Source organism: Impatiens glandulifera, chromosome 6, assembly GCF_907164915.1.
Source record: "Impatiens glandulifera chromosome 6, dImpGla2.1, whole genome shotgun sequence".
In the NCBI taxonomy this organism is placed as follows: Eukaryota; Viridiplantae; Streptophyta; class Magnoliopsida; order Ericales; family Balsaminaceae; genus Impatiens; species Impatiens glandulifera.
In genome coordinates, this window is record NC_061867.1 from 8,809,224 (window position 1) to 8,835,086 (window position 25,863).

The 25,863-nt window shown below is 30.1% G+C and overlaps 4 protein-coding genes across 4 annotated transcripts; 2 read left to right on the forward strand and 2 right to left on the reverse strand.

Annotated features, from left to right (window-relative positions):
* Positions 1 to 1,725: 1,725 nt before the first annotated feature.
* On the forward strand, positions 1,726 to 5,485 carry LOC124941405 (polyadenylate-binding protein-interacting protein 12-like). Its single transcript, XM_047481725.1, has 11 exons — positions 1,726 to 1,837; positions 2,003 to 2,593; positions 2,680 to 2,790; positions 2,882 to 2,926; positions 3,007 to 3,079; positions 3,171 to 3,283; positions 3,428 to 3,487; positions 3,574 to 3,621; positions 3,845 to 3,913; positions 4,992 to 5,053; positions 5,136 to 5,485. The coding sequence occupies exons 2-11, from the start codon at positions 2,039 to 2,041 to the stop codon at positions 5,194 to 5,196; spliced, it is 1,197 nt and encodes a 398-aa protein (XP_047337681.1). The 5' UTR covers positions 1,726 to 1,837; positions 2,003 to 2,038; the 3' UTR covers positions 5,197 to 5,485.
* Positions 5,486 to 7,972: 2,487 nt separating this feature from the next.
* Positions 7,973 to 9,614, reverse strand: LOC124941736 (protein CANDIDATE G-PROTEIN COUPLED RECEPTOR 7-like). Its single transcript, XM_047482085.1, has one exon. It carries the CDS (start codon positions 9,470 to 9,472, stop codon positions 8,150 to 8,152), a length of 1,323 nt encoding a protein of 440 aa, XP_047338041.1. The 5' UTR covers positions 9,473 to 9,614; the 3' UTR covers positions 7,973 to 8,149.
* A 1,768-nt stretch (positions 9,615 to 11,382) lies between these two features.
* Positions 11,383 to 13,031, forward strand: LOC124941715 (transcription initiation factor TFIID subunit 8-like). Its single transcript, XM_047482064.1, has one exon. It carries the CDS (start codon positions 11,788 to 11,790, stop codon positions 12,832 to 12,834), a length of 1,047 nt encoding a protein of 348 aa, XP_047338020.1. The 5' UTR covers positions 11,383 to 11,787; the 3' UTR covers positions 12,835 to 13,031.
* A 1,343-nt stretch (positions 13,032 to 14,374) lies between these two features.
* On the reverse strand, positions 14,375 to 16,087 carry LOC124942631 (UDP-glycosyltransferase 73C12-like). The gene is made up of 2 exons (XM_047483170.1): positions 15,319 to 16,087; positions 14,375 to 15,236 (listed from the first exon to the last, which is right to left on the reverse strand). Exons 1-2 carry the CDS (start codon positions 16,036 to 16,038, stop codon positions 14,487 to 14,489), a joined length of 1,470 nt encoding a protein of 489 aa, XP_047339126.1. The 5' UTR covers positions 16,039 to 16,087; the 3' UTR covers positions 14,375 to 14,486.
* Positions 16,088 to 25,863: the final 9,776 nt, after the last annotated feature.

The following is a 25,863-nucleotide window of genomic DNA, read 5'->3' on the forward strand; positions in this document are numbered from 1 at the left end:
TCTGAATACAAGGCAAATATAAGTGTTTTTGTATTATTTTATAATTATATCAATGCATTAACTTTTTTATAATTTGTTTTTTAAATAATTCAAAATTTTACAAATATATAAATTAATTAATTAATTTTGTTATTAATAAACAAAATTCATTAAAATACAAACATAATAATATTATTAAGAGATTATTATTAAATTAATATATTTATCAATTTGTTTATTACATTATAATTTTAATTAATATATTTTTAAGTATAAATAAGATTAGTTTGATCATTATATAATACAAAAATTTATATACCGCCTTATATCCGGCATAGTGAATATTTTTTCAATTTAATTTAGTTGCTATAATAATTTGATTGCTCGTCATTTAAACTCATCATTATAAATTGTTTTATTTTATAAAATAAATAAATATCAAATATAATATAAAAAATTTATTTTATTTTTATTTTTATTTTTTTTTATGAAAAATGATTCAAAATCATCTAATGGCACCACTGCTTGAAAGAACCAATCAATATATTATACTTAAATGCACCAACAAAGACATTTCAATCCCTCTAGAAGGTCTTTACTTTTTTTTTTCTCATTATTTGTTTTTGTTTAGACTTTGGAGTTAAGGTGACATTTGATTTAGGGTTTGTAACATTTTGGTTATTTGTGTTTTTTTTTTAAAAAATTCTGTAATAACATACTATTGTTAGATGAAAAAGTAAGTTATTTAAATTTTTTATTTGTTAAATTATTATAATGTCCTTCTATGTTTAAAAAATTTTTTTTTTAAAGATAAAATAATGTTATTTTAGTATTTAAGTCGATGAGAAGGTGATTTGATTGTTAGAATGATTATACCGTGATAGATGAAATAATCATAGTAATATCTAAAAACATCTTAAAACCTATCTCAAACTATATCTTAGAACTCTTCGGAATTTTACTATTTTTTTAATGTATTATCTCTTATCACATCATTATCATTTTAACCATTAAATCACTTATTTTATCTACTTAAATATTAAAATAATTTTATTTAACTTAAAAAAATTAAATATAAAAGATTATGATAGTACTTTAACAAATAAAAAACTCAAATAACTTACTTCAATGATTTTTTATTTTATTTTTTACAAATTCATTAAAACAATCATCAAATAACCAAAATGTTACATTAGCTTATTAGAAAGTTTAATTAAAATTTTATTTAATATTATAAAAAATGAATAAATAAATTATAATAATTTGGTAGATAATTAAACAATTTAAATATTTTAATAATTCAGAAAATTAAAAATCTCTTATCATTAAGATTTGTACTAACAAGTCTCTAAATTAAAGTTTAGATCATGCCTAACTTTTTTCTTAATTCAACAAAATGAAATTATTAATAATAATTCACACAACTCACGTCAAATAAATTTAACTAAAAAAATTATTTTTTTCATAATATAATTTGATGAAATTATTTAATTCATTATTTTATTTTAAAAAATGGTCAATGTAATCAAATAATTTTAATAATTATAAACTATTTTATGATTTAATCATTTAGAATAATTTTAATAACAAATTTTGATTGAAATAATAATTTATAGTTTTCAAATAATTTCATATAGGTGAGAGAGTGATAGAAATGAATGTGAAATAACTATTTTATTTTTTCTAAATGAATTAATTTATTAAAATATTGATCTGTCAATTTTATTTGAATCAGTAAAATTAAATGCTGATAATAATAAACTGAGAAATTCTCTCTCTGTCTTTTTTGATCTTCTTCAAGAAGCGGTGCCTTTGTTCATGGATTAATTTCATCTCATCATCAAGAACAACAACAGATGTAAGTAAGAAATCTTCATTTCAATCTTCAATCTATAATTGAAGATTCTAAGCAAAAATGCATATCAATTAATCTGTTCATCGTTTATAGATTTTGATTTGATTGTTTATAGACGAAAATATGATGTTAGATTGACCGATTCTTCCTTATTTTCTCTTGAGTTAGAAATTTCGAACGATTTCCACTGTCGAAACATTATCCATGGCGATTGTGGAGAATGCTGGAATCAATGTTGTTTCATCTAACCCTGCGGAATCGTACGCATCAAACGATATTGATCAGGCTCATATAAATCGCACTACTGTGATGCAGTTGAACGGTAGTTCTCCTTTGAGATCAAATGACGAGACGGAGAAGTTTCACGTGATCGTTACTCCTGAGGCGGAGGAGGAGGATAAACGACAGCAGCAGGATAACGTATCGCCGCCGCCGGAGTTGGAGACGGAGACGACTTCTCACTCGAACGGCGATGTAAAACCGGTGGATCTAGTTCAGACCGGTGTTCAGAATCACCAACTTGTTAACGAGATGAAGATAAATGGAGGAGGAGATGATAATGGAGAGGATTGTAAGAATGAGATGATGAATTTGGAAGAAATGTTCTCTAAACTAAATCCTTTGGCTAAGGAATTTGTCCCGCCGTCGCTCACAACACCTCGAGCACAACCATCTGCCGGTGTTCATCTCGCTTTCGCTAGCAATTATCTGATGCAATCCCCTAAATCTGTTATTGTCAATGGAAACACTGTTAGACGGGTAAGAACAAGATAACTGTATGAAATTGAGATTATTGGAATCTTAAGAACAAAAACTGAGCTCATGTTTTCAATTCCATTTATCAGAAGAAGAATAGTAACAGCAATGGAAAACGCACTACGAATAGTCGCACAAGCATGGCTCAGCAAGAAGATGCGATAAGGAAGACAGTATATGTATCCGACATTCATAATCAGGTAAACTGTTGTTGTTGTTGCTGAATTAGGTATATTCTTCCATAAAAAATGTGTTTCGACATATAATAATGCGATTGCCTAATCTTACCAGGTTACAGAAGAACAGCTTGCAACATTTTTCCTTCCCTGTGGACATGTAATTTGAATCTTGTGATATAGACAGACTATATGTTGATTGATAATTCGATTCTGAATTGCTTTGTCTATTTTTTCAAGGTGGTAGATTGTCGTATATGTGGTGACCCTAAATCTGTTCTACGTTTTGCCTTTGTTGAGTTTACTGATGAAGGTAACATCATTCATTGCAAAATTAAATGTCTACTTATGTTTATGGAAATGCAATTAATGTTGGCTTATATAGATTTTTTCAATAAATGCAGAAGGTGCGAGGAATGCCTTGAGTATGGCTGGTGCTTTGCTTTGTTATTATCCAGTCAGAATCTTGCCATCCAAAACTGCAATTGCACCCGTTAATCCAACATTTTTGCCACGAGTATGATGTTAAAATGATGTTATTGCTTCTTCTAATAAGTTATTGATAGAAATTGGAAAGCGTTAGTTTGAAATTGAATGCATGTTCATGATTAATACAAATAATTGCATTTAACCATGGCTTAACTGATTTTTGATGCCCCAGTCTGAAGATGAAAGAGAGATGTGCTCTAGGACCATATATTGTACTAACATTGACAAGAAGGTCATTCATCTTCTAACTTAGGTCTTAGTTTATCAGCCATCGTTGTTTGGCAAACCTCTTAAATTTGTTTTCTCTTTATGGTGCAGATTACTCAAGCTGATGTTAAGCTCTTTTTCGAGTCTTTTTGTGGCGAGGTTAGTAGTTTTTTCCTTGTATTAATAATGAAACGTATAATGAGATGTTGAATATGCTCAGTTCTCATTTTCATAAAGGCAAAATATACATCATGGATTTCATCAGTTCTATACAAAAGTATCAAATAAAGCCTAATCAGCACAAACAACAACTTCATACATTAGAGCTAATTTTATTCTTATTTCATCTCCAGTAAGTTATGGGATATCTTGTTTTCTACAGGTTTATCGATTGAGGCTGCTGGGTGACTATCATCATTCAACCCGTATTGCTTTTGTGGAGTTTGTCATGGTAATTAAAATACTCATTTTAGATCACTATACATAGTCATGTTTCTTCTTGATCTGGTTTATGATTCTCATTTGAAGAGATCATTGGAACATATGCTCTAAGTATCATTATCTTATATTCCAAAAGAAAACACTGATTCTTTTCTAGGTAGAAAGTTAATTCCTAATCGCATGAAATTATCCAAAATCAATTACTACATCATAATAGTATTCCTAAATAAGAGATTACTTATTGACTAAAATCACTTAAAAGAACTACAACCTTTTGGAGATGGGTACATAATTTCATTAATTTACTTGAAGAGATTGAACATGATCTTTGTGCTTTGAATTTTTCTTTCGAAGTTTTAAACTTCACTTGTATGATATACTGGTTTATGTAAGCTTCTCCTTGGTAACCTAGAGTTACATAGTGCAGATCTTGAATAATTTGGAAAATCATTTTTATTCCACCAGCCAAGTGATTTATTTGACAAATGAATATAATTCTTATGCCTTTGTGCTTTATTCTGTTATATTAATCTTCAAGACTATGAATTAAGTCACTGTTACGCCAACTCAAAAAATTTATGCAGTATTTATCATGAGATGTTGTAATGTGTAATATCCTTAGTTATGATGAATGGAACAAGCCAATTCTCACAGTTGTTTATTTTTTTTCAAATACTTGTGAACATAGTTTTGTATTCATCCCAGACCCCACTAGAGTGGCTCAGTGGAAATAGTCGACCTAAGAGTCCTTTTGGTCACGAGTTTGATTCCCACTAGAAACGTAGAGTCATAACAGTGGGATGTCATGCTAGTTCTCCTTAATTAAAAAAAAAATTATATAATTGTGTGTTCATTCCATAGTTGCTTTTTACCATTCTTGATCATTTTTAAAATTTGAGTAATGGTTGGCCTGGAATATGATCCTTGTATACTATATAGTATGTAAAATAAAAGATGATTTGAAAACTGATATTTTGTTTCGAGATTATGGTATAAAAAAATGTTGTTTTTGAAGCATGATCCATATTAAAGTAAAGTGATTTTGATTTCATTGTGCTTATTAACAAACATAAGGTCTGATTCTGCAGGCCGAAAGTGCAATTGCAGCTCTGAATTGCAGTGGCGCGGTTTTGGGTTCACTAGCAATAAGGTTCATTAATTTTCAGCTGAATATGATCAAATGTTTATAGTTTGTTATCGATAATAACTTATTTGATGATTGAATTATATAGGGTGAGCCCTTCGAAGACTCCTGTTAGACCACGAGCTCCTCCTCGCGCACCGATGCAGTGAAATCTTTTCGTTTGTTGTATTTCTTTGAGAAAGCTTTGCTGATTATCATTAATATATTATCATCCCAAATCATATATTTATCTATATTTATAGACAAGGGTTCTTATGAGTTATTCATCACAAGAGGATAGTTTCGAATGGCGTTTTGAGTCTTTTTCAAGTCGGCTGGATACAAATGTGTAGTTTTTTTAGTTATCGTTGTTTTTCATTCCACAAACATCCATCCTAAAATGGATTTGAAATTGCTACTTTTTTCCTTCTTCATCAATGAATCATGGTATTGATTGAATCAGTTGGTTCCAATTTTGCATTTGCTAAATCATATTTATTATATGTTAATCTTTACTATTGTTCCTTCTTCATATGCTTATTATTAACTTATTAAATTTATTAAATGCATTGATATATATATATATATAAACTAGATTAACTAGATTTTTTATATTTTCGTTTAACTACAATTTTATAATGCTCATTTTCACTTAGTTCGAAATTGTAATTTTAATATTTATTTATTTTTATATTTTTCAAACAAAATATCATATTATTTTATCATTTACAACATGTTCAATCGGTTTTTAACAAACTAATATTCTTTTTAATTTAGTAATTTAACATTTTGAATTTATATAATTTTTTTTTAATTTAAGAAGTTAAAATGACGGACAATATTTTGTTTTTCTAAATATTTGAAGTTAACATATAGAAATGATTTTTTTATTTTATTTAAAAAGTTAACCTGATAATTAATAAGAATCAAACCGTAGATAAATCTCTCAAAACTTGAACTCTATATAATATGTTGTGAAATTAATATTTTAATATATATTTTTTTAAATATAAAAATTGAATTATAATTTAATATAAAATTTTTAATATAATTTTAATTCCAATTAACTCAAGCCTAACTTTTATATAAAAATAAAGTACGATATAGATTTATTAGGGTTTAGATATAATAATCGAACTACTAAAGTAGGGACGCCGTGAACCTAGCCCTACCTTATACTAATAACTATTTGAAAGGCCCAATAAAATATTTTGTATTTATTTATAATCTCAAAAGACAAACTATTATTTATGCTAATTGGGGATAAACTTATTCAATTTTTTTTTAATAAGATCTAACTATTGGGCAGCCCAAAATTAAGGATGGACCCTATCTAAGTTAGATTTAAATTATAAAAAAAAAAATTATATCTTGCTATTAGTCCTAGTTATACTTATATCTACTATATTTCTACACTTCACATTTTGTTTTCACAAATTTGTATTGATAAGGACTAAGGATTGTATCATTATTTTTTAATGAAGATTGTTTTAACAAGTGTTGTGTAAAATTATCAATTCAAAATAATAGTCTGTTTCAAATTTGTTTTAAATTATGTCGTTACAAAGTTTGGTAAAAAAAAATTAATCATAATATATAATTTATTAAATCTTAGTTTTAAGTTGTAAAAGTAATTTTGAATGTCATAAAGACTTAATTGTCAAATTAAAATTATTTTCTCTATTTAGAAAAATAAATTTTATTTAAAGCATTGTAGAACCTTGTTTTTCTTTTCATTATTCAGATTTGAGTTGATGTTGTATTTTGTTTAATTTTACATCCTATTTAATCATATTGTTTTTTTCATTTTGGATTTTTATAGTCTTAATAATATTCTCAATCATCGGTGTGTCATTTGTTGTTCATACTTTTGATTGTGTTGTTGATCTTTTCTCGATGCCGCGTCTTTCCCTTTTTTAGCAACATAAGAGACAAAATAATCATATCTTAAGTTAATTTTCATTTTTTCAATAAAAAGTTACGTGATTTGATTTTTCATATGAGAGACCTCTTATAAGTATATTTCCATTCCCATTAGGAATTATTTGTATGAATTTTTCATTATTTTGCTCATATATGTAGATTGTTTATTTTCATTTGGCCGGACCTTTTTCAGTGTTGCTTATCAACTTTCGGTTAAAGATAATTTTAACTGCTGTTCAAAATCTTTTGTTAGAGATTCTTCCGATATCGTTTTATTAGTTCGTTCGGCTTGCTCTATTTCAATGGTCATCGTTCAAAAACTCAAATGAGTTCATCTTTGGAGGAATCCTCAACAAAAATACGAAATTCTTTAATCTTTTCTATTGGTAGTTTAATTTTTATAAATTATTTATGCAATTTGATATCAAAATCAACCATTATTAATTTTTTTTAGACGTTATCCTCTCTTATTTACTAATTAATTTTTAAAATGTTATGGGACTCTTATTTGATTTAATTGAGAATTAACTTTTATCAATTAAAACTACCAAATTTCAAACTCCTTTTTCAAATTTTATAATTTAAATTACTTATTATTTTATTTTTATTTTTTTAATAAAGAAAAGCTGGCCAAAATAACGAGAAATTTTGTTTTAATAATTTCAGTTAACACTACTAATTAATTATCTACGTAAAATTTATAAATAAATAAAATATAAATATTACTAATTTAATCCTAACAACTAACTAAATGTTTTTTTATTATCAATTATCTTAATTTCGGTATTTAAATTATTAATTTGCTGAAATTCAATATCACAAAATCTCGTTTAGTATAACTTTAACAATAAATAATCTCTCTCCGAAATCTCATTGACCCGATCCTCATCAGACTTTATTTTTTTTAACAATTTTTCATTTGAAAAAGTTATAGAATTTATTTACATATTTTAATATAACTTAAAAAAAAAAAACTTTTCTTATAAGGAATATAAAAAATAAAATGTTTGAGCAAGAACAAATCCATTTTCAAATCACTTATACTTCTTTACACAGTCAATTTTTGAACCAACGAAGAAGATGAAGATGAAGAAGAATGAATAATTCCTTTCTTATTTCTACCAATCGATTGAAATATAAGAAGAAGAAGAAGAAAACAAACCTGGCTAATCGAACTACAAAGATCCATCTTTATCAAATTCACAGTTCAAATTCATCTTCAAGCTTCAAAATTTCATTAGCAGCTTCATCCTCTTCATCATCATCAATAGCAAAATAAGGATTATGCGATTTAGGTCTAAAATTAAACCCAGTAAACCCATAAAACATCAAAGTCGCCATTTCCGCCGCCACAACACTCGTCCATTGATACCTATACGAAGTAATCGTCTCCAATCCATAAATCACAACCCTAGTAAAGTATATATAACAAATCACAATTATATAATACTGTCTAAACAACATCAACTTCATCAAATTCACCGCCGCTTTCCCATCAACCCTAGCCGCTTCTCTCAATTTCTTAATCGACCAAACAATCGGAAACAGAACTGCACAACAACAGATTATATCCACTAACAAGAACACTTGTTTCCATGTATAAGCTTCTTGATCATACGGACCGCTTTCACTAATCACAACTTGAGCTACATTCGCCATCACTTGTAATGGTATTACAATCATTAACACTTTCTTTTCCTTATCTTGTAGGTAGGGTTTCAGAAATGACCAACCAGTTCCGATTAATACGATTAATGTAAAGAGACTGATTCCTTTTAGGAAACTGAAGATGTAGAAGATTATATCCCAGCCATGTGATGTACCTGTTTTCTTTATGTATGATTTGTCCTCTGCTTCACAGAGGAGGTTTAATGTTTTGAGAATGACGACGGCGAGCATGAAGAAATGGATACGGTAAACCGATAGGAGTTTTGAATAGATGATGTAAATCCAGATGCAGGTAACGAATACGTATAATATGAAGAAGAATGAGTAGATTGTAGGGAGATTTGTTCTGCCGGCGGAGAGGTAATCGCGATTTGATTTGCTATCCAGATTGTACATAGATGTGTGGATATTCATCGAGATCTTTAGTTTGATGCAGTTACAGAATACGATAGTGTACTGATTTGAATCTGAGATTGATAGATTTGTGTAGTGTTGTTGTTGATCTTCGTTGAGTTGGTTGAGTTCGTTGAACGTGATGACTTTTTTGATGAATTGTGAATTGATTGCGCAATTGATTTCGTGTTGTTGTAACTGATCCATGACGTGAAACCAGGCGTCGCGAGTTGAGAGGAAGAATCCGATGAGAGATAGATCGGCGGTGGGATTTGAATGAGAGATTATGGAGAAATTGAGGTTTAGATGACCTGTGTGAGTGAAACCGAAGTCATCTAAGGGGATTATTGATCTATCGTCGTTATGTATCTTTGAAAAACGGATTTCTGCTGTGGATTGTGATAGGAGTAAGGTTGTAGCGACGGCGAGGATGAGAATGGAGATGAACGGAGGAGAATTCATTGCTTTTCCGGTCGCCGGCGATTTGATCGTTTTGATTATCTCTGGTTTTTGAAGCTATAATGAGAATTCCATTGTAAGATTGCTTATAGGTTACGACTGGAGAAGGTGCTGAGTCTTTTCCGGCGACGGGGAGATGAAAACAAAGGTTTCTTCTTGGTTAAACCGCTTCTCATAAATGGACCAATGAAAATGGACTGGGCCGGCCTTTCTTGTTTGCAAATTTTGTATTATTATAAATAAATAAGTTTAATTTTTTTATTTTAGAAATTAATTAACATAAAAGAAAAAAAATGTTTGTCATCAAATACACCAAAAACCCGGACTGAAACAAAATAGAAATGTAACATTGACTCCATAATAAATTCATTGTGATTGTATATTGTAATAGATTGATACCTAATATTTATAACGTCATACCTTCGTTCGAAAAAATATGTGATTATTGAAGATCTTCGTAAACATTATTTTTATTTTATGTTTTGCCATAATATTTGTTTCTTCTTTAATATTTTAATTGATTTGATGTCATATTTAGTTTCATTATTTATATGATTCCTTAAAATCCTTAACTGGAGCTAGATTTTAACGATTTAAAAAAAAATTAACATAAAAATTATTTTTGTTTTAAATATCTTATTGGATATTAATTTAAATGAAATAATGTTATTAATAATATTTGTTCGTTCAACTAAACTATGCGTTTCTAAACACACTTATATTTTTTAACTAATTCAATTGCCAAATATTCACTTAGGTTATTATTAATATTAAAGGTTGGAAACTAGTATGATATTCCACCACTATAAATAATATTCATTTCAATTTAATACGTTTTAAGATAAAATATGAATAATAAATAAATATATTCATAATTTTTATTAGTGTTCGATTTGCGACATAAATATAATCTCATTTATGACCAATTATTAGTTAAACCGGAGAAAAACCATCTCTAAACCGGATAATTCAGTTTTTACTCCACTTCATGCTATACATGATTACAAATGTCACACTTAGGAAGGAGTATTAGTCCTGATTATTGATTAATCTTAAATTCAATTTGATTCAAATATGAAATATTTATTCAAATATGAAATATTTATTAAGATTGAATATTTCGAATTAAACTGAGATTGAATTGGATTAAGTTTTGATTGAATTAAATTCGAATCGAATTAAGATTATCCAAACTATCTAAATAAAATATATTTTTTTTAATATATATTTTTAAATTTCTAATTTTTAATCAATTAAAAGATTAGAAAGTAACTAATTAAATATTTTAGCAAAAATAAAAATACTATTTAAATAAAAAATAATTATTATAATATTAAAATTTTAATAATATTATTTTTATAATTAAACATAATAAATATTATATAATTAAATTAAATAAAAATTAAGTAATTAGATAAGAAAATATGAAATTGGATTATCTTAAAGTGATCATTTGAGATTGACTTATTAATTCAAACCGAATTCGAATTACAAAAATTGATTAACTAGATGAAGTTTGGATTAGATTAAATTTAAATTTAGTTTAATTAGGATTGAATTTGAATATCTAATTAATTTAAAATAATTTGAATTAAAATATATAATATACTTAATTTAATTTTTCATTTTTTAATTAAATCCAAATAAAATAAATGAAATTATAAATTGACACTCTTATAATATATATCTGAAAAAGGATAGTTTTAAAATATTTTACAACTAAATTTATTGTTTTTATAAATTTATATTTGTAGGTAAGTTCAATAGGCTATAATTTGATTATTTAATAATATATGGGTAAAATTGAATATTTAAAATAAAATAGAGGGTGATAATAAACATTTAAAATCAGAACAAATGTTATAATACGCTTCTCTTCTCAATCTTCTCTATAAATAAAGAATTCCTTACACCACTCTCAAAGACTCTTCCATTTCGAATCATCAATCTTTCAATTTCTATTGCAAGATGTTCTTCGCAATCCTGAAGTAATCTCACAAACCCTTATTCCATACCCATTTTCTCACTGTTTCATCTACTCTAATCCCTCAAACATTGTATATCTCTCAAGAAAGTTACTGTCTTGTTTCTTGATTCGCCACTGGAAAGCTCAAATCTCTGAGAATGATCTAACAACGAAGAAGAAGAAGAAGAAGCAAGATATCATCGTAAGGTAATTCCAATCACTTTCTTCTACGGCGTTCCAACGTTTTATCAAAAATGCAATTAGGGTTTTGTCGAAGAAAGAATTGTGCTTTACTTTTGAACTAGATTTCTGATCTGACGATTTGTGGGATAAATGATACTGGAATTTGAACATGAGCGATGGAGATAAAGTGGTTAGTGTGACAAACGATAGTAAGGGTGAAGAAATCGCTTCATTACGAATTAATGCAAACGATTACAGTAGGGCAGTTTCGAAAATCGCAATTGCTCAGTTGTGTGATAGTATTGGATTTCAGGGTTATAGAGAATCAGCTCTTGAAGCTTTAGAAGATGTTGCAATTCGTTACATTCTTGACCTAGGAAAAACATCGAAATTTTATGCTAATGTATCAGGTAGAACTGATTGTAATGTAGTTGATATTGTACAAGGGCTTGAAGATTTAAGTTCATCAACTGGGTTTACTGGTGCATCAGAAATTGGTCATTCTTTTGCTAATTCAGGCATGCTTAAAGAGATTATAGATTATGTAGAAACAGTCGATGAAATTCCTTTCGCTCAGCCATTGCAGAGATTTCCTATTAGTAGAAGTTGTAGAACCGCGCCAAGTTTTGAACAATTGGGTGAGATTCCTGTTTCCAAACATATCCCGTCTTGGTTACCTGCATTTCCTGACCAACATACTTATAAATCGACACCAATATGGTCTGAAAGACAAACAGATCCTAGAGAGGATAAAATTGAGTTAGCCAGACAGAGAAGAAAAGCTGAAAGATCATTTCTTAGTTTGCAGCAGAGGCTGGTTACAGCTTCAAAAAATGAAGATGAAACTAATAACATGTTTCTTGCTGCTCCTCCGATTGAAGATGAAGAGAGAAACGGTGTTGGTGATGATTTGAGAAATGTTTCGGCTTTGAACATGTTTATTCCTGCGATTGAAGCAATTAGTGGAGGGGAGATTTGCGAATCGGAAAGTAGGTGTCTTCCGAATGTGAAGATTAGGCAGCCTGTTAAGTTGAAGATTAAAATGGGTGAAAAGATATTAGGGAAATCTGTTGATTTGAGTATTCAGAAGAAGAAAGGTTTGGCGAAAATGGGAGGTTGGTTTCCGAGGGATGATGAGAAGGATGATAAGAAAAGGAGGGCTGAGTTAATTCTCAGACAATCAATGGAGAATCGTCAAGAACTGACTCAATTGTAAATCAGAGTTAAAAGTAAGTAATTCATAGTCCTAGTTGAAAAACGATTCTTTTTCTTAGTTGCATGTCTCGATTTTTCTATGAATTTTCTATGCAGACAAGAATTTAGTAACTGATATTTTTCTTTATCCCACTTTGATTACAATGGACAAAGCTTGTTTCTTGTTCTTGTTGTTGAAGTTGTTCAATCTTGTGTTTATTTTCGCTCTGTTCTTGGTGATGTGTCTGTTGTTTTTAGGTTTTAACTTGATATCTTAGTAAAGAAAGGACCAAGATTAGGGTTTCCTGTTTAAATATTGGGAATTTAGTCTTTTTTATGCAACAGCGGGATGAAAGACGTTTTTAATGAAAATCGAATATCGTAATTATCATTGTGCAGAAACTTTGAACATTAAACAACAGTTAGTCTTAAGGTGGGGTCTAATTTAGCCAACTTTTCTTGAATGGGGTTGACCTTTAAATTGCGTAATGTAAGGTTCAAATTTATATATTTCAAATATATGACATTTAATAAGTTAGGTCCAAAATAATAATTGGACAATAGTTTTAGTATTATTCAAAATTTGCTTTTGTCTTACTGAGTAATTGCAATATTGTGTACGTCTCTTTGATTTGAATTTGAACCAAATAGTTAAATTTATGTAATATTATATTTCATAGTTTGAAATTATTAGGCAGAATCTCATATTCATTCCCCCTTAACTTATTAAACTAAAAAAAGAAATTGAAACAAAATTTGTGTCACTTTAACTAAGATGTAATCATTCAAAACTACAAAATTAAACAAAATAATTGATGGATATTTGTTTTGAATTTAACTAATGATTTTTTACAAGAAATTCATTATCCTTAGTTTAAAAAAAAGGAAAATTCATTGCAAACAATTGATGATTTGCAATATATTCCTTACAAATTCTATAGAATTTTTCAAAATATTTTTTAAGGCAATAGTCATCGAGAATACCATGGCAAATATCAAAATTGGAAAATATGTGGCAGAGTGTTTCCATGGTTTTATGTCTTCTCCCTATTCGAAAATCCATAATTTGAATGGAAACAATGTATTGTAGAATATTATGAATATTGTTATTAGTTATGATTCGGTATCAAGGAGACAATTTTGAAAAATGTTAAAATATGTCAATCAACTTCTTTGGTATACATAAAATATTTACCAGCAACTATGAAACTTGTAAGTCTTAAATTCAATCATAATTTATCTGAAAAAATACATGTACAAGAGTACAAAAATAAAACATTAAAGAATACATGCTTTATGTTTTTTCAAAAAATACATGTACAAGAGTACAAAAACAAAACATTAAAGAATACATGCTTCATGTTTTTTCAAAATATCTACAAAGAATTCAAATAAAATACTAAAGCTCTTTGACCCCAACTAAACAAAAGGTTATAAATATGTGAGCTATGAATCAATCTTAAAAGGACTAGGATTATGATTAGGATAGGCTTGTGGTTAAATAATTTATATTTTTTTTATAGAGACAATGGTATTTGCTATGATAAGCCTAAAAAAGGATAGTTTTAAAATATTTTATATAAAAAACAAGACATATTCATAGAATACACCCAACAAACAATCAAAATTAACTATAAAACATTACATTACTTTAATTGCATTACCATATTAAAATTAAAGTTGGTCATTTTCTTGTCTTTTTTTCTTGTGATCCATAAACTCTCCAATCAAATCATCTATGCCATCCCAAGACGAACCTCCTTTTGTAACCGCCTTCTTTCCCAACTTTGAGAGTTCCTTTGCCCGCTCACGAATCTCCTCCGCTAAGTCCCCACGACTCATCAACCTATTCACCGCAGATGCAACTTGGTCTCGCATCACTTGTGCCCCGACCTCGTTCTCATCTCCCCACACCATTCCCGTGTCAATTCCAATTCCAAACGCCATCTTGAGACGTTCAACGAACAATATCTCGTTGTAAAATTGATCCCCAAAGAGTGGCCATGTAATCAAAGGTTTACCGAAGCAAAGCGATTCCAAAGCCGAGTTCCATCCGCAATGAGTTAAGAAACCCCCGACGGATGAATGGTCGAGGATCAGGGCTTGGGGCGCCCATCCCTTGATTATAAGGCCACGACCTCTTACCCTCTCTTCGAGTGCCAATATTTCAGGCCCAACTTTGTTGTTGTTCCTAATAGCCCAAATAAAGGGATGGTTGGACTCCTCTAGCCCCAACGCGATTTCGAGGAGTTGCGCTTCGTTGAAAAGGCATAGGCTTCCGAAGGCAACGTAGATGACCGAGTTGGGCTTTTGCGAGTCCAACCATGTTAAGCATTCGTTCTTATCGATGTTGGAAACTTGCCCTCGGTTGGTCATGTCAGTGTGTTCCGTGTTGTAGAGCATGTATGGTCCAAGTGCCCATGCCTATTAAACAATTACATTTGCAACTCATTTAAAAGAATTCATAAAATGATTTTTTTTTAGCGTTGGTTGTAGTTAGTTTTACCTTCTTTCCCGAGGTACGTTTGTAATGGTCTAGATACAATGGCTCGAGCTCATCAAAAGTGTTGAAGATTATACCATTAGTGTTCCTTTCAGCCTCGGCCACCTTCATGAAGAACTCCATGGCGTCTAGATTCTTGAAGAACCGGCTCGGTTGCTGCGCCATGGTCACGAACACCTCATCCGGCAACCCCGGGACAAGGAACCGTTCGGTCGTGGGCTCCACTAACTTGCCGGTTCCATACAACAAGTTGAGCACGCCGTTAGTAACCGCCAAGGCGAAGCAAGAAGACACGTTGAACCCGACTCGTGGAATCCCATACTTACGGGCAATGTTATCGGTCCACGGGAGGTACAAGTCGGAGATGATCGCGTCCGGTCTATGGACTCTGACGAGGTCATCGGCTTGAGCCTCGAGGAGCATGACCGCGTCGAGGAAGTTTCCACAAATGTCGCGGTCAACGGAGTCAAAGTTGTCGGAGGTCCCGACTGGAAGGCCGGCAGCCTCGGAGGGGAAATCGAGGACGTGGAGATCGATGTTAAGGCCTCGGGCACCACCGGAAATATCGGAACGGAAACGGGTGAGGTTTTTGGTTGTGGTGACCATGCTGACCTTGATGTTGGGTCGGGCGGCTAAGAGTTTAGCCATGTCCAACATAGGGATTTGATGGCCCGGGGCTAAGAATGGGAATATGAAAATGTGGAGGCTCTCGGAATTGGTCATTTTGATCTAGATCACAAATTTAACCAAACAAAGTGTTATGGCTTGTAATAGTAATATGGTAATGATAATGGGATCAATTGTGCATGTATTTATATACAAACAATTGCAATATAATATGGTCAAAATTGTTGAAAATTATTAACATAATTGATTAGATCCTCCATTATTTTAAAAATATTTAGCTTACAATTATCAGTCCAAATTCAAAGCAATGTAACGTTCAATTAATGCAATTGTAGTGATACTAAGGTTCAATGCGTATGTTATGATGTCATGGTGAGTCCAAATATTGGTCAAAGTTTCAATTACATAGACTTGTGCCGTCAACAATTTATACTTTATAGTCATCTCAGTCGTCTGCCATTTTTGAATATTATTTTATTGCTATATTATTGAATCTTTGTAATTATTTTTTATATTGAAAAAAAGTTGAACTTAATGAAATATATATTATTGAATCTTTGTAATCATCTCTAGCTCTAACGAAATTGATGAACAAAAATGAAGAGAAAATGAATTTCTAAAACTATTAACAATAAAAAAGAATGACAAAATATATATGTACCAACAAAACTAGAGTCAACAAGAACAAATGGACCGGAACATGATAGGCCTACTAGGAATGGTGGTGGCTAGACTAAAGAGTTATTTGCCTTTTGAATTATAATATATGAAATAACCTAGAAATGTGGAACAATGGATTTGATCAAAATGGTTAAAATCGAGAATTTACATAAAATCGTGTTAGTGGTAAACTTTTAAAATTTAGAATTTACATAAAATCGTTGGTTATTATAAACTTAAAACTTAAAATCGTAAGAGTTTAATTTAAAAAAAGTAATAGTTATATATTATTATTTATTTATATATAATTAAGTATTTATAATTAATCAATTTTAAAATTTTATATATTTAAATATAAAATTTATTAAAAAATAATAATAAGTAAATAACACTATAAAAAATTATACTTAAAAATTAATTATATCAATTAATTTATTTGAATAAATAATAACTTTCACTAGTAAAAAAAGGGTTAATCGCAAGATATCCACCTATTGGTTCAAACAACAATGATTGGATTGGAAACTAATCGCTATTATTTGACTAATAGCGATCGGTTTTTAGACAAATCGGTGTAGTACGATATAATGCCAATTGGTTGAAAAACCAATCGGTATACCCCCATAAAACCGCGCGAATAAAAGGCGATAGCTTTTGGCGCGTTTAGGCATTAATAGTACTGATTGGTTTGGAATCCAATCGGTGAAGGTTATATAATGTTGATTGGTAGGGCTATCAATCGGTGAAGTCTTAAGTTATATTCTCGATTGGTTAGGCTACCAATCAGTATTACCTATATAAACGTAAAAAAACTCGAGAGCTTCCCCTGCTCCCGATTTTTTCTCCCTCCCCTCGCCGCCGTTTCGCCCTACCGATCGCCGATGCTGATCGCCTATTTCTCCGATTCTTTCGCTGTTGTTCATCTAGGTAAGTTTATTATTGGTTAGAACTTCTTCATTTAGGTCTAGATTAGATTTGATCAATTAAATTTATTTGTTTAGGTTTATGTTAGATTTCTTTGTTTAGGTTTCAAGATTTGATCCTACATTGTTTGTTTTCTTGATTGTGTGTAAATGCTAGACCCGTAAATCCTAGATCTATTTCTTGATTAAAGGCTAGATTTGTAAATGCTAAATCCATGGAATACCTAAATGCTAGATTGTTTTCTTGATTTGTTTTCTTGCAGTTTTAATGCGGATTCTGAGTTTGTGGGATAAATGATTATTTTATTCTCGTGAAGCTATTTCTGCAATTAAAGAGTCTGTTTCGATTGAATTAAATCTCCAATCCTCTCTCTTTTGTACAATAACATGTATTTACTAGGTTGTGCAATAACATTCTGACTTAGGTAGTCTTATACCTTGTGAGTAGTTGTTCAATGAAGTGGTTTTACTAGGCTGTGTGATATTTTACAATCATGAACAAGGAATGTTTTACTTAGTTATGTTTTTGTCTTCAAATGGATAACTTCCCCTAGATGTGCAATAAGCTTGGTTTACATGTAATGCAAATTCAAGGAATTTTAGTTTTTGTTTAGGTTAAGAAATGAAAAAAAATGTAGTCATAGACTATCACATTTTTTTGATTAGCATGTTATAACTATCACATTTTCTTTCATTGTCTTAATTTCACAAGTTGCTTCTATTGAATGTGACCTCTCATACTTGATTAACTAAAACTTGTTTGTATTTACTTAATTTAAATGTTAGTCTCTCAATTTTATATATTGATGCTTCTAGAAAATTGAAGGAGAGAAAATACTACAAAATTAGCATCCATTGTCTTCTAGGCTATCTTTTCGCCGCAAGCATCATCTTCCTCCAAGTAAGATATTCTTATTTCATTGATATAGGTTTTTGATAGATATGAATTTTTGAGATATAAATTTAGGTTTTGACATTGATTTTGGTTTTGATAGATATACATTTTTTATAGATATGAATTTAGGTTTTGACATTGATTTAGGTTTTCATAGATATGGATTTTTGATAGATATTAATTTAGGTTATGATATGATTTTTTGATAAATTTGCATTTTTTATAGATATTAATTTAGGTTATGATATGACTTTTTGAGAGATATGACTTTTTAATATGGATTTAGGTTCAAATATGGATATCCATGATAAAAAATGGATGATGTATACGAAAAAAGATCGACATCTTCCTAAATACATTCAAGGAGTCGATTCTTTTCTTAGTTTTGTTGTGAGTTCTGTCCGAATTACCAACATTGCATGTACATGCGTTAAATGTGGTAATAAAGAATATTTAGACAAACAAAGCATATATAATAAGGAAGAGCTATACATTTTTGAATTGTCATAAACGATTTATATCCATGTGGTGTTGATACATCAAATGAGGAAGAGGCAAATGTAGATGGGGTAAATGAGGATGCTAAAAAATTCTATAGACTCTTAAATGAATCAAATGAAGCATTGTATGAAGGCTCTCAAATTTTAAAGGCATCAACATTATTAAAATTACTTTACCTCAAAAATGTTGGGAAATGGACAAATTCTTCATTTAACATGTTGTTAAAATTGTTAAAGGAATAAATATTACCGATGAATTCTAATCTTCCCGATTCATATTATCATTGTAAGAAGTTTTTTTTACAGATGTTGGTCTTTCTTATGAAAAGATAGATTCTTGTAAAAATAGTTGTATACAGTATTATAAGATAACAAAATTTTGAATTTTGTAAAATGTGTGGAGTTTCTCGATGGAAAACTAAGTAATCGAGTGGAGAACCTAAAAAGAAAGCGATTGGAAAAACTATCCCCAATAAGGTGCTACAATACTTCCCACTAATACTGAGATTGCAAAGATTATATGTGTTCTAAAACTGCTCCTTTAATGACGTGGCAATAGATACAAGGGTTGATGATGAAGTTTTGCGACATTCAACTTATTTTTTGGCATGGAAATCATTTGATGAAGATTATCCTGATTTTGCAATTGAAACTCGTAATGTAAGACTTGGTCTCACAAGTGATGTATTTCAACCGTTTACAAATGGAAAAACATCGTATAACATTTATCATATGATCCTCATTCCTTATAACGTTCCTCCGACACTTTGCATGAACTTTCTAATTTTATACTATCCATGTTAATTCCGGGTCCAAAGATTTCAGGTGATGTAGTTGATGTATTTTTACAATCGCTAATGGACAAATTAAATGAGTTATGAAATACCGGCGTAGAAACTTATGACGTCTCAACTTCTCAGAACTTTAAATTGTGTGTTAATTTAATGTGGACAATAAACAACTTTCCTACTTATGCAAACTTGTCTGGATGAAGTACAAAAGAAAATTGGCATGCCATATTGTAATAAGAACACTTGCTCCATGAGATTGACAAATGGTAATAAAGAGTGTTACATGTGTCATCGACAATTTTTCCCACCAAATCATAAATTTTGTAGACAAAATGAATTGTTTGATGGCACTATCGAATCGATAAGTGCACCTTAATTATTATCGGGACGTGAGATTCTTAGACAAGTACGGAATTTGAAAGATAGAGTTCTCACTCGAGATCCCACTAGAAAAGATATTGTGAATCATCAAAATCGGGGTGACAATTGGAATAAGATGAGTATTTTCTTTGAATTATCTTATTGGAAAGATTTATTGTTGAGACATAATTTAGACGTAATGCCTATTGAAAAAAATATATGTGATAATGTCCTTAGAACCATCATGGATCTAAAAGGAAAGACCAAAGATAATTTAAAAGTACGTCAAGCTTTGAAGCTCATGAATATACGTCATCATTTAAATGCAAAAATTGATGTGAGAGTGTTCTTCAATATCCAACAGGTTCTTATACATTGCTTAATGAAAAAAATTGAAGTTGTGTAAATTTTTAAAAGACATAAGATTGCTAGAAGAGTTTTGCTCAAACATTGGAAAATGTATAAATGTCAAAGATTTAAAGATTTTCGGATTAAAAAGTCACGATTGTCATATTTTACTAGAGTATCTTATTCCTCTTGCGACACGTGGTTTACTTGAGGATGATGTATATGAAGCTATATTGGGTCTTTCAAAGTTCTTTCAAATGTTGTATTCAAAATCACTATTGAAAGCCGACTTATAACAACTTCAGAATGATATTGTTGTAACACTATGCAAGTTAGAAAAAATGTTTCTGCTCGGATTTTTTGACATTATGATATATTTACATGTTCATTTAACAATGGAGGCTATGATTTGAGGGCAATTTCAATATAGATAGATGTATTCAATAGAAAAATATATGAGAATTTTGAAATGATATGTTCAAAATAAATATCATCCTAAAGCATCAATTAATGAGAGTTACCTAGTAAATGAAAGTATTAGTTTATGTGCTACGTATTTTCAAGATTCCTCAGTGCACATGTCACCCTAACCACCGAGTTCTTTTGCCATATTTTCATATGTTGAGAAAATATCATCAGGGAGAACATACATTTACGAATCAGATGATTGAGAATTGGTTCATTCATATGTGTTAAGAACTTGTGAAGAAGGTGAGCCATTTTATCGGTATAAATGTTCTCAAGTTTTTTATATGTATGAATGCTATCAAAAAATTGATTACGTGTTCAATTTCAATATGTAGCGAGTATATCCAAAAATGCTCAAGTGGTCGATGCGATGAAGAATATAACAAATGGTTCAAAAATAGAGTGAGTTAACTATTGTGAAATTTCTTTGACAATTTCCTTAAGACGATTTTAAATATTGAGCTACAAATGTTAGGAATCGGTCCCACACAATATGCGTTAACTTTTGGTGTAAAGTAATGAACATAAATTCACCACTAGAAGACACGACCTTGAATTGAAGACTTAGAATAGTGGAATACTCGTGATTGGTTATCATGGCATGAAAATACGAAATTAGTATGGTGTGCTTACAAATATATACTTAAAATGCAATACCTTAGTGGTAAATGAATTGTCGTACAGTAGAAACTCTATAAAATAATACACTTGGGACGACCAAAATTTATTAATTAAAAGAGTCATTAATTAATCGATAAATTAATAATTAATAATTTATATATTAATTAATATTTTATTAATTTATAGTAAAATACTTAGTTTACAAACACCTTTAAGCTTCCACTTAATTATTGTATACAATGCATGTACTGTATATCAAATGAATGACCCAATTTGAAAGAAACTTTCAATCTCCCACCTTATTATGCTTCTTGTGTTCAATGTATCACTTTATGGACATTAAAAATATTTTTTATATAAAAAAAGATCAAAATACTGTAGGTTAACACATATAAATCATACACACAACATGGCTTTCCCATCTTAAAGGTGTGAAAAAAAACCAACAATGACAGACGAGATTCGAAGAGCATTATGCAAGCACAACAAGGATAATCCAAGTCTCACTCAAAAACAATTGTAAGAATGGGTTCATAGTAACTATGTTTTATTGGTGAGTCAAGCAACAATATCGAATATAGTTAAGCGGTCTTTAGAGTATCTCTCATTTGCTCCCGAAAGAGGCAATGTTAAGCGACACAAACCAACAAAATTTCCTGACCTAGAAAAATCTCTCTATGAATGGATTCTTCAATATCAAGAACACGTGAATATGACAGGTGAACTAGTTATCGAGAAGGCGAAAAAGTTCATGAAAGATTACTATGCTAAGGAAAATTAGAGACGACATTCAAGGGGAAATTGATTTCAACAAAAAACAAAAGACAATTGAGTCATTTATCAAAAACCTTCATAAATCATTAATGTAATATGCTATATATAAGGAATTATTAATTTATATTTTATATGGGGTCTAAAGAAATTATCAAAAATGTATTATCTTATAATTTTAGCGAATTATTAATTTAACACCCTATCCCCGAGTTGGGACCGACCAAAAATATTATCTTAGAGAGTTTATTAAATAATCGAGTTTCTACTGTATTTAAGTGAATTTGGTATGATGTGCAATCCAGAGCTACAAGACTTCAAACTGCTAAATATAGATTTGTTAGCCTAAATCGTTAACGAAAGTCTCAATATTAAAATGAGTCCTTTATATTGGCAACCCAAGCAAAACAAATATTCTATGCCAAAGACATTGATAATAAACCGGGTTGAAATATTATAACAAAGACAAATCTTAAACAGTCAAATGTATGATATTACTATTGTTCACTATTCTTCAATATTGTTCACTATTGTTTAGATGTTGATGTTTAAATATTTCATTCAGGTATAAATGACACCTCCAAAGAGCTTTTAGCCAGGATTTTTGCAGTCACAACTCAATTCCTTAGAAAGAAAAAAGGAATTTGGGTGACTTTTTATCGCATACTCCCGTGGAGGATCTCCCTGAGGAGCAAAATTTGTTGAGCCTACACGGCCATCCACTGATGAGAATGTGCAAAATTTAGACGATCCCACACCATCGACTAATGAATGCATAAATATAGAGTCTTCTAGCCCCTAGAGAAGGCGGTGTAGCAACAAGAACTTTGAATTGGCAAATTGATAGCTAATGGAGAAAAGGTGCGGGTCACATTCGACCCAATTAATAGAAAATTGTGCTACAAAAATAGGGGCATGTGGATTTGGCATTTGGGGGTCATTGTTCGAGAGAATAATGTTATTCCACATTGCACAGTCCATTGACGCCACCTCACCCCCACCGCCTTATATACTCTATGGTAGTTCGTTATTGTAAGTTAATTATTTTTAATACATTTATGTTTGAAATTAATCATTTGTTTCTTATAAATCGTTTTATTTCAGGATAAATTTGATTTAAATGATATTGAGAATTATCGAGTCAACGCCTTGAGACACATGAAGACAAGATGGGAGGATTGGAGGTACGACATAAATGCCAATAAGTTAAGGAAGCACGAAGGAAATGTGGAAGCAACCAGGGCGGATAAGCCTACTGAAATGACCCAACAAGATTGGGAGTGACTACTTGAAAACCATTACTTTACCGATAAATTTCAAGTTTCTTCATTCATTTTGTACTTAATATAACATTTTTAATCTAACATTATATATATTAGTTGCAGAAACAAAGCGCTACTAGCATAGAAAATAAAATAAATCAAAATATGCACATTGGTCTGGTAGCAAATCATTTACACAGCCGTAACGAGAAATGTAACTTATTTTTTTAACTTTGTTTTCAAATAAATTAAAATTTAATTTACAATCTTAGGAAGTGCAAGAATGATCAATTCCAACCTATGAAGATTTTTTTTTACGGCTAGGACCAAAAAGGATAAAACTATTGATCCACACATACTAGAGAAAGTGGTAAATATAAAATATGTTTACTTTACATTTTATCTATTATTGCCATTAACATATTTTGTTGTATGATGAATTAAGACATTTGCAAACTAAATGTTCCGGCATTTCTGATGTCGATTTGGTTGAAGGAGTTTTTGGCCCTCAAGACAAGGGAAAGATTATAGGGATGTGATCAGTTTTAGCTTCCCAAGTTCGAGGGCCAACACCGTCCTAAAAATAATTACGTCAAGACACTATGACAATTCAAAGAAGACTCGATGATATGGAAGAGACGATGATGGCTCAGAAGGACGTAGAGAAGGCCGAGAGGGACAAAATGGAAAACAAGTTGAAGGCTGAAATGGAAGAGAGGATGAGGAGGGGGAAAACTGAAATGGAAGAGAGGATGAGGATGGAGAGAGTGAGCGAGATGATGCATTTTATGCCATAGTTTATGTCCGGTGGTGGATCAATAGATCCCATATTCTTTGCCCAATTTACTAATATTGGCGGTCAATCATCGTGTCAAGGGGTCATCAACATCAATTCCACCCGTGCAGTCCCAACAATAAGACGACAATGATTCTAGGGAAGACGCGTAAGTAAGAACTATTGTTATGATTTTAGTTAGATTTCAAATATTGGTGTAGTACTTTTATTATGTGTTAAGAACTTCTTTTGTTATGATTTTGGTTAATGTTGGTGTAATACTTTGATTGTGTTTGTTTAATAACATTGGTTATGATTTTTGTTCAATTTATGGTTTGGTGTTTATGGTTATGGTTTAATTTTCGGTTTTATATTAGGTATTGTAATATTATTAAATTAAATATTTTTAATTATATTAGCATATAACGATTGGTTTATTAACCAATTGCCACTTCCCAAACACCCTATAGCGATTGGTTAACAAACCAATTGCTACTTACCCGTGAGACTATAACGATTGATTTGTTAACTAATCGCTAAAGGGTGATAGGGAAATGACGATTGGTTAATAAACCAATCGCTACATGATGCTGGGTTATAGCGATTTATCATCTACTAGTCGTCGTTACCTATTAAGGTAACAACGAGTAGACTTTTGCTGATTGAGAGCGATTGGTCTATGACCAATCGGTATTGGCTTATATACGGATTGGTAAGGAGGTTAGTACCGATCGGTATATGATATTTTCTTTAATTTTTAAATATAAATTTATTTTCTTAAACGTAAAATCATATAAAATCAAAATTATTTATAAACGCGTAAAATCTTATTATCCTAAATTTAAAATCGCAAGAGTTTACATATTTTATAGTTGACTTAAAATCAGATTTGTTAACCTTATATGAAATCGTAAGATTTTAAGAGTCAACTCGAAATTTTAGCAGGAACAAATACCCAACTTTTAATATATTAGACACTAACCCTTATCATTTGAACTAATTAACTTAGTAGGTTATTGTTCATTATTAATTCATCAAAACAAATTAAAATAAGAAAGTGAACTATTAACCTAATAGTAATTCAATTAATAAGGGTAACTATTTAAGAAATGAAATATCACGATTTCAATTTCAAATACGTTAAATTGAATTAAAATTTTATTTTAAAAGTAAAATAATAAGAAGAAAAAAAAGGAAAAAGAAAAATAATTGGAGATAACAAATTTGGGATTCACCATGACATCAAAACTTACTCATTGATTCTTAAACTCCATGATGATGGATAGTATAATTATAATTTTTAAAAATTTGCATCTAAACGTTTTTTTGCTGTTAATTTGGACTGATAATTATATATATTTTTAAATAGGCTCATTCACTATTTTATGTTTTAATATTATAATTAAGGATTGAATCAATTATTATAATATTTTAGTAACAATTTTGACCACATTTCAATTGTTTGTATATAAATACATGCACAATTGATCCCATTAATATCATTACGATTACAATCCAATATTAGACTAATTTGTTTGGTTTAATTT

Bases quoted from the DNA above. Each gene is read 5' to 3' on its own strand.
- LOC124941405 (XM_047481725.1), top strand. From the start codon at position 2,039: ATGGCGATTGTGGAGAATGCTGGAATCAATGTTGTTTCATCTAACCCT. The intron at 2,791-2,881 runs GTAAACTGTTGT...TAATCTTACCAG, and splicing joins TATCCGACATTCATAATCAG to GTTACAGAAGAACAGCTTGC. The intron at 3,914-4,991 runs GTAATTAAAATA...CTGATTCTGCAG, and splicing joins CTTTTGTGGAGTTTGTCATG to GCCGAAAGTGCAATTGCAGC.
- LOC124941736 (XM_047482085.1), bottom strand. From the start codon at position 9,472: ATGAATTCTCCTCCGTTCATCTCCATTCTCATCCTCGCCGTCGCTACA.
- LOC124941715 (XM_047482064.1), top strand. From the start codon at position 11,788: ATGAGCGATGGAGATAAAGTGGTTAGTGTGACAAACGATAGTAAGGGT.
- LOC124942631 (XM_047483170.1), bottom strand. From the start codon at position 16,038: ATGACCAATTCCGAGAGCCTCCACATTTTCATATTCCCATTCTTAGCC. The intron at 15,237-15,318 runs GTAAAACTAACT...ATTGTTTAATAG, and splicing joins AACGTACCTCGGGAAAGAAG to GCATGGGCACTTGGACCATA.